This window comes from Heterocephalus glaber, unplaced genomic scaffold, assembly GCF_053883595.1.
Source record: "Heterocephalus glaber isolate CG9 unplaced genomic scaffold, H.glaber_assembly_v1.0 deba00001531, whole genome shotgun sequence".
Taxonomy (NCBI): Eukaryota; Metazoa; Chordata; class Mammalia; order Rodentia; family Bathyergidae; genus Heterocephalus; species Heterocephalus glaber.
The window spans coordinates 7,226,043-7,244,325 of NW_028258329.1; the positions used below are offsets into that span (position 1 = coordinate 7,226,043).

Below are 18,283 nucleotides of genomic sequence, written 5' to 3' on the forward strand. Positions count from 1 at the left end.
AGCATGAACTTGAAATGTATGCTATGAGCCATTAAAAATATCTAATTGTACAGCACTTAGATATTTTCACAAATAGAAAACTGCAGGTGCCAGAGATGTAGCTCAGTGACACCATGCCTGCCTAGCTAGCGCAAGGTCCTGAGTTCAACGCCCAATACCAAAAAAAAAAAGAAAACTGCAGGTGAAAAACTATCACAGACCAAGTTTAACTTTTATAACCAAAAGTTAATTTATTTGCACAAACTTTACTCTATAGAGTTATGACTGAGAGTTAAGTAATTTACTCACAATTCTTTTGTTCATAAATAACATGGAAAAATCTGCTGTCATACTTGACAAAATATTTCTTATACTATCTCTTCCCCAAAGGGTTAAGAAACTTTAGGTAGATATGGTTTTGTATCATGCAATGGTGATTTTGCAAGAGCGGATTCATATAACTATATATAGATTTTCCAAGTTGAAATGCTGAAAATCTAATTTTAAAAATGTATGCATTTAACGTATGTACCAATATGCCAAACACTAAAAATAAAAGCTATGAATTCATCTATTTCCAGATATAGCAAAGATAAACTTGATCATGCCTTCTACCTACTCACAGATTAAATAAGACTTTTCCAGGAACACATGCCATATATATAAAACCAACAGGATATACTTTTCAGATATTTAAGAAAGTCCAATATAGTGAAAGGAATAACAAAAGGGTCAACTTACCAAAAGAATTCAACATATTATAAATCATCTAAAATGAGTAAGAACTAGAATTCAAGTACAAAATTCAATGGAAGTTAAGTGATAACTAGAAAAGGCCATATCAAGTAAAAAAATAAAGATCAAATTTTATAATAAGCAGTGGGAATAAAAGCCTGATTGGCAAATCCTCTTGAAAAAAGTTTAAATACTTTATTTCATATATAATACAATTCAGGTTATGATGAAAATTATTTTTAGGGTATGTTGCTTCTGCAGCATAATATTTTTCCAACAAATTGTATGCAAGTCCAATTCAAAATCATTTTGATTTTCACAGGGCAAGCCCAAAGGTTTTTATTTGTTTTGTTAACACCCAAGGGCTTCACTAAGCTTCCCCCAAATCTTCAAATCACTCCTTTTAATTCCTATAAGTCAAAGTCATCTAACAGGGTTATTCCCCTACATATGTTCTGAACTAGTCTGTCAGGCACTTTAACATTCAGAAATCTTAAAGGAAGCTTACAACACAAAGAAGATACAGCCAGGATAGATGCACATGCTAAATGAAGTGGGATTTTTAACTAGGGATTAATTTTTTTAAGTGGCATATTAGTAGGTATTTTGGTTTCCTACACAACTTCTCCTGTAACCTCATAACTGCAGGGACTCAGATGATGAATTCAGTTAATATTTATGTATTGACTCGTGTGTATAACAAGAAGGGCTGTAAGTCTTGGTGTGTATATCTCAGGGTATGTGAAATACATCTTTGCCAGGGCCATATTTATAAATGATAGTTTTAAATGGAATATAATACTATACCAAGGTTGTAAGGGAGTTCCTTTTCATATAGAGTCTCTCCAAGTACTGCAGTCCTTCACCCTTCAGTAACTCCAGTGGGAAATGGTGCAGGTTTCTGTAATTTAAGAACAAATTCTTGTGCTTTTCAAGCCTCGCCACAGAAATCGTCTTGCAAAGTTCAGAAGCCATGACTGAACATATTCCGTCAGGCATGCTGGAGTACTACGTCTTATCAAAACCAGTCCATTTCTATAAAGAGAATAACAAACTTCAATCATTATAAGACTTCCCACATGTATTGCTAATAAACCTATTAACATATAGAGCTACATATATTCAGACACTGAAAACATACTTTTACATTCTATTCTATATTTTTCATTTAAAACAACTAAAATTGTCACATAGATTTAGGAGGCTAAAATAAACAATTAAAAAGACTCTGATTAAGCTATATTTACTACTTATCAGAAACAGTCCTAATGGAAAAACACTTTCTGGACTTGAGGTAGGAATCATTGCCCAGGAGAATAGAGACAACTTTTACAACATGCAACCAAAGGAAAAGCTTAAAACTCAAATGCAGCAAGCCCCATTTCCATCTTAAGTTATCTCATTTTGTACTTCAGATTATTAAAATATAAATTATTTCTATTTAGATCACTAACAGCTTAGTTTCCTTTACTTCCTAATGTCTAAATACTGTCCTATATTCCAACTTATTTATCTTTTTCTTTCCCTTCATTTTAGCTTTGCAGATTATCAGAAGTAGCAAAGAAATAGGTCCAAAGTCACCCAGTTTTATTATTTCAAATTATCCCAGTGAAAAAAGAAACACTGCACTAGGAAACCACAATCCTGTATTACTCCATTGTGTCTCAGCTAAGACATAAAATAGATTTAGTAATTAATGAATTAATTTAAAGGCCTGAGTCCAGTATAAATTATTTTATATTTTCTTCTAGCTACAAAATTGGCAAGGCCAGGGAAAAAAAGTAACATTTGACATCATACCCACTAAGCACAGAGCTGAAACAAACTTCACCATTACTTAACACAAGAAGAACCAGACTTCAGGATTCTTTAATTTGCCATGATGGAACAGCTCAAAAGAGATTAAAAGCAAACGTTTGACACCAGGCCCAAGAACTTTCAAAGTGTAGGTTCTTTACAGGCACTGATTCACAAGATTCCATGAGATACTGAGGAAATGCTAAAACAACTTCAAAGTTAAGCTTTCCTCAAAGATTCTAATCTGTTTCCTGGGCATGGGTCCAAAACTCCCTATTTGGAAAAAATAAAAAAGAAGTACAGTACCTTTTGAAGAATTTTTTTTTTCCTTAAGAAGACAATTTTCACTGAGAGTTAATCCCAAAGCTTTCAACAAGCAGAGTTTTGTAACTTTTTGGTTACTTTGTATTATTTCCAAACTCTGATTTCTACATAATAAGGCAGTACTTTCCAATTTATATAAAAAAGAATATGAAATGTTCAATAATATCCTCAAATCCAACATAATAATCCAATAATTTACCATATCTATTCCACCTACTCACTGACTTTATGAAACACATTATGAGACATATTATGTGACCTATCTTTTTTTGTTTTTGTTACTGGGGATCAAACTCGGGTCCTTGCGCTTGCACAGCAGGCAGCAAAACCACTGAGCTAAATCCTGTGCCCTGTGACCTATCTTTTGACACTTTGTCTCTCTAAAACCAAAAGGAATTAGATGATAACTAGCATCAATGATCCTGTGTGGACAGTGAAGCTTTCTAGGTTAATTATTCACTGATGTAGGAAACTGGAAGCAGTTTAGACAGTCCACATGCATTATCTAATTTAATACATTCACAGAGAGTCATTAATTTTCATCACCAATCTGAACCAACCCAATCCGAACCCACACTTAGTACACTGGGGAAAAAAGCACATTTCTGTCCATCCAGCTCAGGCCAGAAATTTGGAAGTCACAGATAGTTCCCTCCTCTCATTCATCCACATCACCAACCTATTACAGGGCTAGTGGTTTCCACTTCCAAAATACCTCTGTTCTATCCACATCGCTCCATCTGCCAAGACCACAAGCTATTAGCATCTGCCTGGGCCACTGTATGACTGGTCTCCTCGTGTCTCTTCCAGCACACTCATTACAGCCATACATTTGAAACTGCACATCCAACTGCTCCTGGCTCTCAGGCATATACCTTACGGAAGCAACTTATTCAGGAAATCAGATTCTTACCAGGCCTTCAGCACTCCTCACCAACAGGCCCAATCCACTTCCCCAGCCTCAACTGCAGCACTCTCCCTGGCTCTTCACCAGGGAGAAGTTATCACTCGTCCTGGGCTTTTCAGTTTTAGCAATTACCAAACTCCTCAGCACGTGCTGCTCTCTTTTTACCCTGAAAAGCACTGTCTCATCATCCTCTAGGTTTCAACATGAAAGCCACTTCCCTATCTCAAGCTATTCTGCTATTCTTTCAGAGCAACCCAGCTGTGTGTTTTTCTTCACAGGACTCTGCACAATTTGTAATCTGTATATTTATGGGTGTACTTGTTTATTGTCAGTCTAGCCAAGAACCTGTAAAATCCTGAGGACAGAGCTTTTGCTGCTTTCTTCCTGCTCAAATACCTGTGTCTAGCACAGTATCCAAAAGTAAGCCTTCAGGCTGAGTGGTGGTGCACGCCTATAATCCCAGCTGTCCGGTGGCTGAGGTAGGAGGATTTTGAGTTCAAACTCAGCCTGGGCAACTTAGTGAGACTGTGTCTCAAAATAAAAAATAAAAGATGCACTGAGAATGTAGCTCAGTAGGAAGGCCCAGTAAGTACTGATCCCCAGTAAGGAGGTAGGGAATAAGACTTCAAACAGCCAATGAATGGAGGATGAAATTACAATATGTGGAATGACGTTGGGAGGTTGACTTTTCATTCAACCCTGTCAAGACCATAAACTTGCTACATATCCTAAGCATCTCTAGTCCTCAGAGCCACGCACTGAAATGGATATCACTTAGTGCCTTTTATGTGTGAGTTTCTCAGAAGGCAACTGCAGAATCCCAACACAAGTGGCCTCGCAGCAAAGCCTGCGCGCCAGCCTCAATGCAACCCATCACTCACTTCAGTGCAGCCAGGGCTTCCTCTTTGCACTTACGAGGTAGACAAAGCTCACAAACATGGAAGATGTTGCTTTGTAAAGTCAAACTATATCCAAAATCCACATTCACTGATGAAAGATTCAGTAAGAGAATTCACTCTAACCCGGCAGCTTTCCTTCTGGATGCCGTGGCTAGGATCGGTTGCCTCAAAAACATTACACCTTGTTAAAATGTATCTTGCTACAAAGACTGGGAGATACATCAATACAAACGAAAGCCTCTGTTGAAACGCCATCTAGCTACAAAGACAGATTATGAGATTAAAGTCTATACAAATGAAATCAATAATGCCAATAATCACAGTACTCATTATGCTTTCACTGGCAAGAGACAGCCGTTCACAGAATCATTTTCTTCCCCATTCCCTTTCACTACCTCATGCCTGTAGTTAAAGCAATCCGTGTAGACAGCTGCACCTACACACGAGTTTCTGACGGGTGAACATCGATCTCTTATTTTTAAAAACTCCCATTTTAAAGAAAATTCCGGGCATTATAAGAAAGAATATTTTATAGGAAGAGTCCCTTATCCTGACTTCCCCGTAGACAGAATACGCCCTCCAATTTGCTAACTTGCGAGATGAGAGAAGTATAAACTGTACATTAAAAACACCCGAAACAAGGTAATTTTCGTAGTACTGGAGCACGCTGGCAGAAGTCTCACGCAAACACACGAGCTCGCAGGCGCTAAAGTCGTTACGCGTGGAAGCTGCGAGCCCGGACAGGTTCGCAGGCAGGAGCTACCGGGATCTCAGGGCGAGGGGCCGCGCAGGGCGAGGCCCGGCAGCTCGGGGTCCCACCCGCCGGGGCCCGGCCCGGCCCGGCCCAGCGATTTCAGGGGTGTGGAGGTCGTCGCCACGGCCGTGCCGGGGACCTGACACGTGACCCTCCCGACGCCGCGGAGGCCGCACTCACCTCGGCGCCCGCCCAGCCAGCGCTACCTAGCGCAGCCCGCGCGGGACGGGCAGCCGGGGGCGGAGGGCGGGGCGGGGCGGGGACAGAACGGCCCTGGGGGCGGGGAGGGGCGGGGCGGAATCTCGTGGCCCGGAGTTGGGGAAAACAGCGTAGCGGAGAGGCAGATGGAACCTCGCGATAATTCGCCTCCGTTCTCGCGGTTGCACGATTGGTCGAGGAAGAGGCTCGTTTCCGAATGATGTGCCTATTGGCTAAAAGAGTGTCTTCCTCTAGACTGGCTCTGCCCACTGATCCGCTCCTGCTTCCGGCTCCAATTCGGGGATGAAAGTCCAACAGAATGGTTTTTTTGCTTGGCTTCCTAAAGGGGTATATCAGCCGGCGCCAACCTCAGGAGCTACCAGTAACTGAGGTTCATTCATATATTCATTCAGGCGCTTGAATTCTCATTCAGTTTATACGTTGAGGGATGACAGTAACACCCGTTGCTGAGCGTTCATTGTGTGCCAGGCAGCGTTCTAAGATCTGTGCACAAATGACCATGTTTCAGTCCCAACAGCAATCCCATGACACAGGTATTGTCGCTATACCAGCCTGGCGGATTTGAATCTGAGGCCGATGGGTATCTGTAACGCAACTGAAGTTGGTCAGCAATCCATGAGTCTAAGCGCTGAATTTAAGGGCTCCCTCCCAGTGCACACCGTTAAGTTCCAAGTGCAAGGATCGTGGAAACAATTGCTAAAAGGCCAATAACAATTTAGAACACTAAATACTATGGCAGTTCATAGCATGACGAAGTAAGCTGTCAGGTATTTCTTCAAGATGAAATTTCCTGAGTCCGCGGAGCTTCATGCTAGGGGGGGAAAAGTCGAGCATTGTTCAGGAATTTTTTTTTTTTTTTTGGTACCGGCGATCGAATTCGGGTCCTTGCGCTTGCCCAGCAGGCGGCGAAACCACTGAGCTAAATCCCCGGACCAGGAAAAAATATTTTAAAATATATATTTCTAATTCATTCTCTCAAATTGTTATTCTTTGTCCTTTGAAAAACTTGATGTCTATAAATTTGCTAGAGCTTATTGTCAAGCAACCTTAACTTTGTAATGAGCTTTTTGGCTTACTTTCAGAAAGAAATAATCTAGAAGGCAGAGTTATATTAAGTGAAAACCTGTATTCCAAAATAAAGTATGAGGGCTGGTGATGTAGCTCAGTGGCACTAAGCCTGCCTGGCAAGCACAAAGTCCTGAGTTCGATCTCCGGTACCGGAAAAAAAGAAAAAGAAAAAACTCGATATTATAGTACAGTGGTACATGCATACCCAAAATAAAGTATGAGTTATAATAAAATATATCAATTATCTATTTATTATATCTGGTCTCAAGGATTTACTGAAATACGTCATAGTATATGCCCTATATTTCTAAGACCTATGATTTCAAACCACCTCAAATATTTTGTTGGACTTGAAATAAGGAAACCTACAGTTTGTGTAAAAGCAAAACTCAGGGTATAAAAGATCATGCCAAATAATAAGACTTGCAGCTAATATTTAAATAGTCAAAAGGAGATAGAAAATGGATTTTTTAAAACAAAGGTAATCAAGTTGCTTAGCTTTCATTTCTTTTTTTAAAAGAAATATTTGGCCTCTGGTGCATTAATATCTGCTATATCATCATTTAAAAAAGGAATCACGTTGAAATAACTTTCATACCCTTCTCAAATTGACAAAAAAGTTGATGAGTGATTATTTGTGACAATATCCTATGACCACTCTTAAAAGTTCTCTCAAGTTATATAGAGTCACTTTACATATTTTTGACTCAAGACAATGAGAAAATCTTCTAATTTATACTAATGATTTTACATTCGTTGACGAATGTTAACCTCAACAGGCAGTGATACCACTTTAAGAAAATTCCAAGGAAAAGACCACCCTATTTTAAAATTCCCACCTCTGACTCCCAAGGATTGGGTTACAAACTTGGACAAAATACTCTTCTCCACTTCCTATTGGTGAACGCTCTATCATTCATTCTTCAGCCTGGAGTTTTGTGAGGTACCGGATTGCTTTATGGGAAAAGCCTGTTCCAATTTAGTCTGGAACTGCCCTACTTTAGAGTTTTTATGGTTATCAGTCTATACAAAGAATCTCCAAATTGATACAGTGGGAACTAAGCTGTCAAATCAATCTGTCAAGACTGTTTCGCTTGAAAAAAGAATGGAGACTCTCAAGCTGACTGGGTAAAGTGACAAAGGATTTTTCGAGATAGTTGGAGATTTGGAGAGTTGAAGAAACTTTTCCGGGTTTGGCTAGTTTTAAAGGAGAATCAGGAAAAGCAGAGGAAATACGAGCACAGAGTGGCAAGATGAAGAATTTTCAGAGGGTATTTTTCTCTTTAGGATGAAGTTGGAGGACATTAGCCCAGTTTATCAGAGTTTTGAAAGGTTAAAAAAAAGAGAGAAAAAGATTAATTTTACTTTATTTTCTATTTTTAAAAACCGCTTTGTTATTGTTGCTTAAATATGGATTTAGAAAATAATATTGTGGTTTTTAAATGAAACGAGTATTTTTGTTTGTAAACTATATCTGGCCAAATAAACTATTCACTTATTAAAGATATGGGAAAATTACAGTCTGCTTTGGAGCCAAATTTTGTATATGTTTGTAAATTAAGAAATCCAGAAACAGATCTACCTATTGCCAAGCAAAACAATATTGGTATATGAGGCAGAATCAGCAGATAGTTTATGTAGGATAACCTCCCCCGCAAGAAGCCTAGCATTTATATTTTCAAGACTAATATTTTTTATTAAAACTAAAATATTACAGTTCAGAAAAATACTTGTAGTGATAAACAAGAATAGCTATTTCTTTGAGTGGTGGTTGTTAGTTCCTATATGGGTATATAACATAACATATAGTCCTTCCAAAGCTATATCGTAGCTCTGGACAAATTAGACTCAGGACTTTTAAATGAAAACTTCTGAACATGACTTTTACAGGCCATGGGTGGTTTAGAAGCTCAGATCTGTGTGAGCTGAGTTATTCAGAGAACTTCACAGCATTGTACCAATTTGAGCTATTGCCATGATTTCAATAAGGAAATGGCATCGAGGGATTGTGCGGGCTGTCAGCACAAAGGTACAGAATACCTAAGGGGGGAAGTTGACTCTGACTGCAGCAGAAGGCTCATTTGGGAACACTGGTTAAAATAATAATGCAACTGTAACTTTTTGAGGAATATCACAAGCGCTTACTAAGTTGTATGCATTGTTTTGCATTCTCTCTAACAGTGTATGAGAATTTCAGTTTCTCTACATCCTCACCAATCCTTACAATCATCTGCCTTTTTTATTATGACTATTCAGGTGGATGTGAAATGGTATCTTATTGTAGTTTTGATCTGTATTTTGCTAATGACTAATGATGTTGAATATCATTTTATGTTTATTGGCCACCTGTATAACTTCTTTGTAATATGCCAATTCAAGTATTTTGCCCATTTTTAATTGGGTTATTTTGAAGTTCATTCTTATACACAGTGTGAGATAGAAGTCAGTTTGATTCTTTCCACGTGCCCATACAGTTTTTCCAGCATTATTTATTGAAGAGACTAATATTTCCCCCATTGAATGATCTTGACACATATATCAAAAAAATAATTGATATGCAAGTCCCCGGGCTTGATCCCCAATACCACACATGCACAAAAGAAAATTGACCGTATTATATGTCAGAGTTTAATTTTGGATTCTCACGTCTTTTCTGTACCTCAGTCCTTAGGCACCACACTACTTATTGTGCCACACTACTTTGTTGGAGTTTCTTCCCACAAGTTTTACTGAGTTATAACTGACAAATAAAAAAAATTAAACATATTTAAGGTGTATAACTGATGTTTTGATATAAGTATACACCTTTTTGAATGATTCCCATAATCAAGCTAATTCACACAATCCATCCACTGATATAATTACTATTTTTATGTGATAAAAACAAAAGTTTTAAGTATATGACATTATTAATCATAGTCACTACACTGTTCATTATATCTCTAGAACTTTTAGTGAAATTTTTTAAGTACAACACTGTTTCAGTTACTGTAGTTTAGTAGTAAGTTTTAAATTTGGGAAATGTGCGCATTTTCAACTTTCTTATTTTTAAAGATTGTTTTATCTATCTTGAGTTTCTTCATTCTCATATGAATTTGAGGATAATTGTTTTAATTTCTTGAAAAAAGAAAGGCAGGTGAAATTTTGCTAGGGATCTCATTAAATCCAGGAATCAATTTGAGAAACAGTGTTGTCTTAATAATATTGAGACTTCTAATCTATGAACATGGACTGTCTCTCTGTGTATTTAAATCTTCTTTAATTTTCAGAGTATACCTCTTACACTTTTTATTATATTTATACCAAAGTATTTTATTTTTTGATGCCATTATGGATAGAAGTGCTTTTTAAATTTCATTTTCAGATTATTTATTTTATAGATAGTTTTTTAAAAATTACTTTGTACTCTGTGACCTTACTGAACTTGTTTCTATAGGTGTATTATTTATTCATTTTTCCTAAATTCCTTAGAATTTCTTCCTTTCTAATCTTCATACCTTTATTTCTTTTTCTTGCATTATTGCACTGGCTGAAATATTCATCACATTCTTGAATACAAGCAGTGAGAGAATACAACCTTGCCTTTTTTGTTAATCTTAGGAGGAAAGCATTCAAACATTCACCATATGATGTTAGTGTTAGTTTTTTAAATCAGATTTTTATTAGACTGGGAAGTTTTTATCATGAGTGGGTGTTTGATTTTGCCATTTTTTGCCTGTGGATGAATATGTGGTTTTTGTCTTGTATTCTATTAAGACAGCATATTTCATTAATGAATTCCTATGTTAAACCAACTTTCCATTTCTGGGATAAATCCTCCTCACGTATAATACATAATCCTTTTTATATACTTCTAGATTTGGGTTGCCATTTTGTTGTGGACTTTTGTGTTCATATTCATGAAGGACAGTAGTTTTGCTTTTCTTTTGATGTCTGTCAGGCTTTGGTGACAGGGCAGTTCTGGCCTCAGGGAACGAGTTGGAAAGGATTGTTCTCTGTAGTAGTTTTTGGCAGAGTTTGCAAAGGATTCATTTTGTTTCTTCTTAAATGGTCTGATAGGATTTACCACTGAAATACTTGGGCCTGACCTAAGCTTTGTGTCAGAATTTTAAGTTATTCATTTCATTTCTTTACTTGTTATATGCCTATTCAGATTTTCTGTTTTTGATTCAATGTCAGCATTTTGTGTCTACCTAAGTTGTTTTCCCAGTGCCTCTGCTTACATAAGGGTGACTTTTTTTTAAAAGTAGGACTCTCTTAAAGTCATAATAGATGTTACTTCCCAAGAAGGCTCTTGCCCCTCCCTGAGGCCCACCCTTATGTCTCCCCCACAGGTCAGCACCTAGAACAGCAGGGGGACCTTCAAAATATGGATTGGTTCATCCTCCTGTTCTCCTTGTTCTTCAGTTATTAAATATTTTACACATCACCTCTTGCACATGGAAGTCTGAGATCCCACTGCAGACCTCCTTCCCACCTTGATCTGGGACTGACCATGTACTTCAGCATTCTACTAGGCAGATCTGGTGGAAAAAACAGCATGGATTGATTGGGTAAGACTGACTGGCAGTTGTGGGTACAGACTGAGAGGCTTGGGAACCCAAGGCTGGCAGGGAGAGAGTGGTATGTGGGGCCTGGGCTGATTTCTAATGAAATTTTAAGCCCCAGCTATGACTATTACAAAGAAAAGGAAAGTGGCTGATGATATGTGCATAGCTCAAAGTAAGTGAACTGAAAATATGTCTTTAAAGGTCTTACTGGCTGATGCAACACAAATTGAAACACATGTATTTCAAGTAAGATTCCTAATTCAAATCCCCCAAGAAGCCCAGCTGGTAACCCACCACCTTTCATTGATTCAGACATGCACATTTCCTTTGGCATTTATACATCTCTGAAATTAGACATTATAATGGATGGCAAGTCACAAATTGTGTATAACACAGTAGTGTCCTGTTACCAAAGATGCTTTAAATTAGATGAAATTCAAGAAGTGAGTAGCATGGGCAAGGAAAATCACATTCCTCTGGGTCTGCCTTTCACTTCAAAAGAGATTAATTCAGAGACATTGTTATGGCTTGTGTCTAGATTTCCCCCAAGAGCCTCATGTAGTCATAGGTGGGGGGTTTTCAGAAGTGGCTGGATCTAGAGTGTGTGATGCTGGGATCAAGGGTGTATGATTACTAAATTAGTCCACTGATTGGTTTAGCATGATTATGGGTAGGATTAAGGGTAGCCCACCATGGGTGTGAGTGCTACTGGGCCTAAGGGAGGGTAGCCTGAATAAAATATATAAGTGACAGAAAGAGGGCTAGTGGGGTCGCTTGTGGTTGCTGCCTTTTGCCTGCCTGCTCTGTGATCCCATGCCACCCTGCCTTGGGACCAGCCAACTAAGAACTGAAACCTCTACAAACTGAGCCAAAATAAACCTTTCCTCCTTTTACTTTGGGTGTCTGGTATTTTGTCTCAGCAACAAGAAAAAAGTAACTAAGACAGACTTACTCTTACATGGTAAGAAAACAACACAGGAGTAGTAATAAATGCCAACTACATTGTTGCCTCCGTGCCCAGGAGCCAATAGATCATGGTGACCCCTGGCAAACCAAAGAGAGCCCTGGGTTCCGGAGGCAGCGGCCCCTCCACCCTGGCTGATGTCTAGGGTGACAGATGCCCAATATTAACAGGTGTGCTGAGTTTTCAGAGAAGGGTTAATTTAGCAGTTTATGGGAAACTCCTAATTTTAAAATAATGGCTTGATTTTTTTTTAAACTCTCTAGCAAAAAAATAAAATGCATACAAGTTGGATCCAGTCTGTCATCACTCTGGTTATATATGGTCCCTGTGCTAAAGATGCAGTACTTTATTAAGAAGCAGAGTGAGACAAACCACTTTTTACAGTGAAGCCAAAAAACAAAAACCCATTTCAAAATTAACAGTCAGTTCACGGGTGTGGAATAAAAAAATATTGAAGGGCGTATTACTTAGGTCACTTTTAAACATTTTTTTTCTGCTTCCCTCTCAACAGAAGGTAAGAAAATGAGGTTAAATCTATTGAAGATGTTGCATTTCCTGTTTATAAAAATAGATGATCACTTTTAACATGCAGACTCAGGTTTCCAAAGCAACAGCATTTGCATCTTACAGCTATAGCTGTGGTCAGTGAGAGACAAGATGATGGAGTAGAAAATCATCATATTATTGAAAGACCAAGTTCCAGTTCCAGCTTTATGATTTTATGCAAATAATTTAGTGTCCTTCAGCTTCGTTGTCCCCGTTTATAAAACAGGGGTAGTGACACCTGCCTGCCCTAGCTCATGTGGTTGTGTTCAGGGCCATGTGAGGTGAACCATGGAAAGAAAAGGGCTGGGTCACTAACAGCTGTTAGCATTGTCCACTCTGTACAGTGGTCTCAGGCTCTTGAATCTCAGAGTCCCCAGCGTAGTCTATGGCTCTTTCTCCAGACCACAGATATCTGAGCCAGTGGGTTGAGTAGATTAAGAAACACAAGGCAGGAAGATATTTTTAAAAGCCACATCTTGGAATCTGAAATAGTACTGTAGAGGAGGTTTAGGCAAATCTTAGATGACAACCTTGAAGGATTAAACTTTCATATTTGCAATTCAGAGTCACCTGAATTGTACCTCAGCCTTGGGGGCCTTCTCGCAATTTGACCTTTAGGTACTTTCTTTCCGTTCTCTTTCATGTTTTCATTCTATGTTGCTTTATAAGGAAAAGAAAAGCCCTAACTTTTTTCTTGGTGAATATATTTTTTTCTTACAATGTAAAGCTCTATTTTAGAGTTGTAAGGAGTCAACACACTTTACTTTGGTGACCTATATCCCGTCTGCTTTGACTCTTACCTCTACACAATCTGAAATCCTGTTGAGAATTAAGCATAAATTATACTTTTTAAGGGGAAAAAAATTAATCTCTTTCAGAAGATGTCACTCAAAACTAGTGATTTTTTTTTTTAGTGATGTATTTCTAACTTCTAAGTTGGAGATATATTTGTAAATTTACTCCCATAACCTCAGATTCACTCTAGTGCAAATAAGTTGATTGTCTTATCAAAAAGACTAATCCACTTTGATCTCACTACTTTTCTTTACGGCATCACTGTCTTCTAGGGGTTCATATACTTTTTCTATAAAGGACTGGATAGTGAATATTTTAGGCTTTTAGCAACATAGAATTTCAGTCACAACTCCTCACCTCTCCCATTGCAGTGCAAAAGCAGCCATAGACAATATGTAAGTAAATGATCATGCCTGTATTCTAATAAAACTTTATTTATAAAGACAATAGATTTGGGCTGTGGCCTTAGTCTAGTGTCCCAAAATGAAATTGTCAGAATCAGTCTTGACTGTCCACCTTAAAGGTATACATCCAAGGAGCTGTCAAGTAACAATAATTATTCCTTTCAGCAATTCCGCTCATTTCTCCCCCATTTCCTTTCCCTCTGCTGATTTCACATTCTGTACAATCACAGTGACATTTTTTTTTCTAGTGGTGGTAAGGGAGGTGTCTTACTCTTTTTCTGATTCTTATTGATAGTGAGATCTACGAAAGTTTTACCTAACTCAGAGTCACAGAGGTTTTCACATAGAAGTTTGTATAATCTTAGGTTTTAAGTTTAGCCCTGTGTTACATTTTGAGTTAATTCTTGTATCTATAGTGAGATTGGGATCAAAGGGGGTTTTCTTTGTTTTGTTTTAACATGTAAATTTTCAATGGCTCCAGCATCATTTGTTGAACTACTACTTTTTCTCCAATGAAGTGCCTTTGCCTGTCTGCCAGTAATCAGCTGTTTGTGTATGTATGAGTCTGTTTTCAGACTCTAATTCATATTCTGTGCCATTGATCAATTTTTTAAAAATCTTAATACTAGTACAAACTGCCTTTTCTACTGTAGCTTTTTAGTCTTGGAAAAAAATCATGTTAACCCTCCAGCTCAGTTCTACTCTTACAAAGTTGTTTTGTTTTGTAGGTCCTTTGCATTTTCATATGCATTTTAGGAATTTTGTCTACTCCTACCCAAAATGAAAATAAAACAAAATCCATGGAAGTATTTGTATTGGGATGGCTTTAAATGTTTAGATTACATTGAGGAGAATTAACATCTTAATAATGTTGAGTCTGGCCGGGGATTTAGCTCAGTGGTTTCGCCGCCTGCTGCACAAGCTCAAGGACCTGAGTTCAATCCCCGGTACCCCCCCCCCACAAAATAAATAAATAAATAATAATGTTGAGTCTTCTAACCCATGAACATGGAATATGTTTCTATTTATTAATATCTTCTTTAGTTTATCTCAGTAGTATTCTGTAGTTTTATTCAGGTCTTAATAATATGGTAGATTTATTCCTATTTCCTCTTTTTTGATGCTAATGCATATTAAATTTCAATCTGACTGCTCACTGCTGATATATAGAAATTTTGCATAGTGATCTTGCATTCTACAACTTTACTAAACTCACTTATTCTAATAGATTTTTTTTGTATATTACATCAGATGCCTTTGTGAATAAAGGCAGTTTTCTATCTTCCTTTCTGATCCAGATGCCTTTTATTTCTTATTTATTTATTTTTTATTTATTCTTCTTATTTATTTATTTTATTGATTGCCTTGGCTATGAACTCCAGTAGAATGTTGAAAAGAAGTGTTGAGAGTCAATCTGCTTGTCTTGTTTCTGATCTGGGATAGTAGCACACACCTGCAATTCCAGCTACTCCAAGACTTCAGGCAGGAGGACTGTAAGTCAAGGCCAGACCAGGCAACTTAACAATACTTTCCAAAAAGAATTGAATGAACTAAGAAAAGAAAAGAAAGGGCAGGAAGATATGGTTCAGTAATGGAGTGATTGCCTAGAATGCATAAGGCCCTGGGTTCGGTCCCCACTCCCCACCCTGAAAAAAAATGTAACTGGGTGTGTGGTGCCACAAATTTGAGCCCAGCCTAGGCAATTTAGCAATTCAGCGAGACCTTGTCTTAAAATAACAAATAAAAAAATGTTGGATACAGCTTAGTGTGAAAGCCCTGAGTTCCTGGGTTCAATCCCCAGTATGAAAGAGAGAGAGATCAAAGGGGGGGGGAGAAGGAGGAGGAGGAGGGGAGGGGAGGAAAAGAATGGAAAAGGAAAGAAGCAAGGAAGAAAGAGAGAGAGGAAAGGAAAGGAGAGAGAAAGAGAGAGACAGAGACCAGTTTTTCACCATTAGATCTGGTGCTAGATTTTTCAGAAATGCCTTTTATGTAGCTGAGGAACTACAATTCTATTTGCACTTTACAAAGAGTATTTTAAAAATCAGGAACAGATACTAGATATTAGGTTTTGTCAGATGCTTTTTCTTTATTGATTAAACTGATCATACAGTTTTTCTTTTTTTAATCAATGTTGTAAATTACACAGACCGATTTTCAAATCCTAAGCCAATCCTGCATTACTGCGATAAACCCCCCTTGGCTGTGATGTATTTTTCCCTTTTATAAGTTGTTGGATCTAACTTATTAAAATTTTGTTGTGAATTTTTGCATCTGTACTTCTGAGGCATACAAATCTGTAGTTTTCTTTTTCTTGTCCCGTATTTGTCCTGGTTTCATATCAGGATCTCTTGGAATGAGTCAGAAAATATTCTCTCTTCCATTTTCTGGAAGAGGTTTGTGGACTTGGTTTGCCAGCTTTCTTACATAGCTGGTAGAATTCACCAGAGAAGCCACCTAGTGGTGTAGTTTTCTGGTTTCATTGACTTTTTTCTCTATTATTTTTGTTTTTATTTCATCAATTTATGAGGTTAGCATTATTATTTACTTATTAATTATTTCCTTCTGTTTATTTTGGGTTTAATTTGTTTGCTTTTTCTTGTTCTTGAAGGTAAACTGAGGTCATTAACCTGAGACCCTCGCATGTGTCTAACATAGGTATTTAAATGTTATAAATTTTCCCAGAACGTCTCTGCCTTTGTGGCACCCTCGGATTCTTGTATATTCATTCAGTTCAAACTAATCTCAGTTTCCTTTTTTTTGTTTGTTTTTGGTACCGGGGATCAAACTCAGGTCCTTGCGCTTGTGCAGCAGGCGGCGAAACCACTGAGCTGAATCCCCAGCCCTCAGTTTCCTTTTTTGATTTCTTCTTTGACCCATGGCTTATTTAGAAATCTGTTGCTCACTTTCCAAATATTCAGACATTTTCTAGATAACTTTCTGTTCCTGATTTATGATTTAATCCACTATGGGGAGAGAATGATACACTTTATAAGACTTGAATTCTTATAATTCGCATTGAAACTTGTTTTATGGCCCTAAATACAATATGTCTTACTTAATGTCTATGCACACTTGAAAAAAATATGTATTCTTTTATTGGTACAGGGTTCTAATAGTCCAAGTCTTCTGTATCCTTACTGATTTTCTGCTGACTTAGTATATCAGCTATTGAGAGAAATAAATAAAACTCTCATTAGAATTGAGGATTTATCTATTTCTTCTTACAGTTTTATCTATTTTTAGTCTGTTTTGAAACTATTAAGTGTATGAACATTTGAGATGATTGTGTCTTCTTCATGAATTGATCCTTGTATCATTTATAAATTACCTGTTTTATCCTTGATGGTATTCTTTGCTGTAAAATATACCCATCTATATATACTTATATATATTATAAATAATATATTTACTTCAAGTTTGTTTTTTACTAGTTTTCAGATATTATTTTCCATGCTTTCACATTTAATCTAGTTGTCTGTCTATATTTAAATTCCTTGTAAGCTACGTGTAGTAAGATTTTGATTTTTTTATTCAATATGCCAATCTATCTCTTAATTAGGATGTGTAGACCATTTACATTTAATGTAGTTAAATTTATTTACTATTTTTTATGACTCCATTTTATCCATGCTGTTGGCTTATTATTTACAAATCTTTGTTTTGTAATTCTAATGATTACTATAGCTTTATAAATATATTTTGGCGATGGTGAACCGTTTAGAGTTTTCAATGATGGCAAATAGCAGCTTTGGCACATGTGCCATAGGTTTGCCACCACTGCTATATATCTTTAATTTACCTCAGTCTACCTTCAAGTAATATTATATTATTTCACATTGTTTAAGAATATTTACTTTCTGTAACATGGTCAGCTAGAGTTCAGCTGATCCAATAATTTCTTTTTAATGAACAAAGAGTATTTGGTTTAGTTGAAACTGGAGATCAGCCTAAAACTTTTCAAAGAAGTCAGTCCTAGCCACCTTGACCTTCTAGGGTATGCTGTTACTAATTTCAAAGAAGTTTTCAATATAGAGTTGAAATTTTCTTAGAATCTAACTTCAATTTCTAGGGGAGGAAATGTATATTTCTAAAACTAACTACAGAAATTGTTTAACACCTCCATTTTTCATTTAAAAACTAGAGGACAATGAATATAAAAATATGCAAGAATCACAGGAGACCCACATATCCAACCACCTAGATGAAGTCGTTGCTGCTGTCAGCATCAATCCGAGAAAGAAGATCCAGAACAAACTGCCTCAGACCGTGCTATTCCAGCCTCCTCGAGAGAAACTCCACCTCTGTGAGGAGAAAGCCAAGTCCTGCTTCAGCAGTCACCAAG

The 18,283-nt window shown here is 37.3% G+C and overlaps 2 protein-coding genes across 13 annotated transcripts in view; one reads left to right on the forward strand and one right to left on the reverse strand.

Annotated features, from left to right (window-relative positions):
- Positions 1 to 5,665, reverse strand: part of Lrrc28 (leucine rich repeat containing 28) — a 118,577-nt gene extending 112,912 nt beyond the window's left edge. For 2 of the 7 annotated variants that reach the window (XM_004852694.4, XM_087188300.1), the window contains exons 1-2: positions 5,576 to 5,665; positions 1,522 to 1,749 (exon numbers count right to left, since the gene is read on the reverse strand). In XM_004852694.4, coding sequence (XP_004852751.1) covers positions 1,522 to 1,713 — 192 coding nt within the window. In that variant the 5' untranslated portion in view covers positions 1,714 to 1,749; positions 5,576 to 5,665. Of the gene's footprint in view, positions 1 to 1,521; positions 1,750 to 5,262; positions 5,532 to 5,575 lie in introns of those variants that run through there. The other 5 variants (XM_021264766.2, XM_021264767.2, XM_004852696.4 and 2 more) reach the window with 5 other exon arrangements.
- Positions 5,666 to 5,875: 210 nt separating this feature from the next.
- Ttc23 (tetratricopeptide repeat domain 23) overlaps positions 5,876 to 18,283 on the forward strand; it is an 86,118-nt gene continuing 73,710 nt past the window's right edge. For 2 of the 6 annotated variants that reach the window (XM_004852699.3, XM_087188299.1), the window contains exons 1-2: positions 7,617 to 7,810; positions 18,083 to 18,282. In XM_004852699.3, coding sequence (XP_004852756.2) covers positions 18,103 to 18,282 — 180 coding nt within the window. In that variant the 5' untranslated portion in view covers positions 7,617 to 7,810; positions 18,083 to 18,102. Of the gene's footprint in view, positions 6,148 to 7,616; positions 7,811 to 8,572; positions 8,712 to 11,089; positions 11,236 to 18,082; position 18,283 lie in introns of those variants that run through there. The other 4 variants (XM_021264761.2, XM_087188298.1, XM_021264760.2 and 1 more) reach the window with 4 other exon arrangements.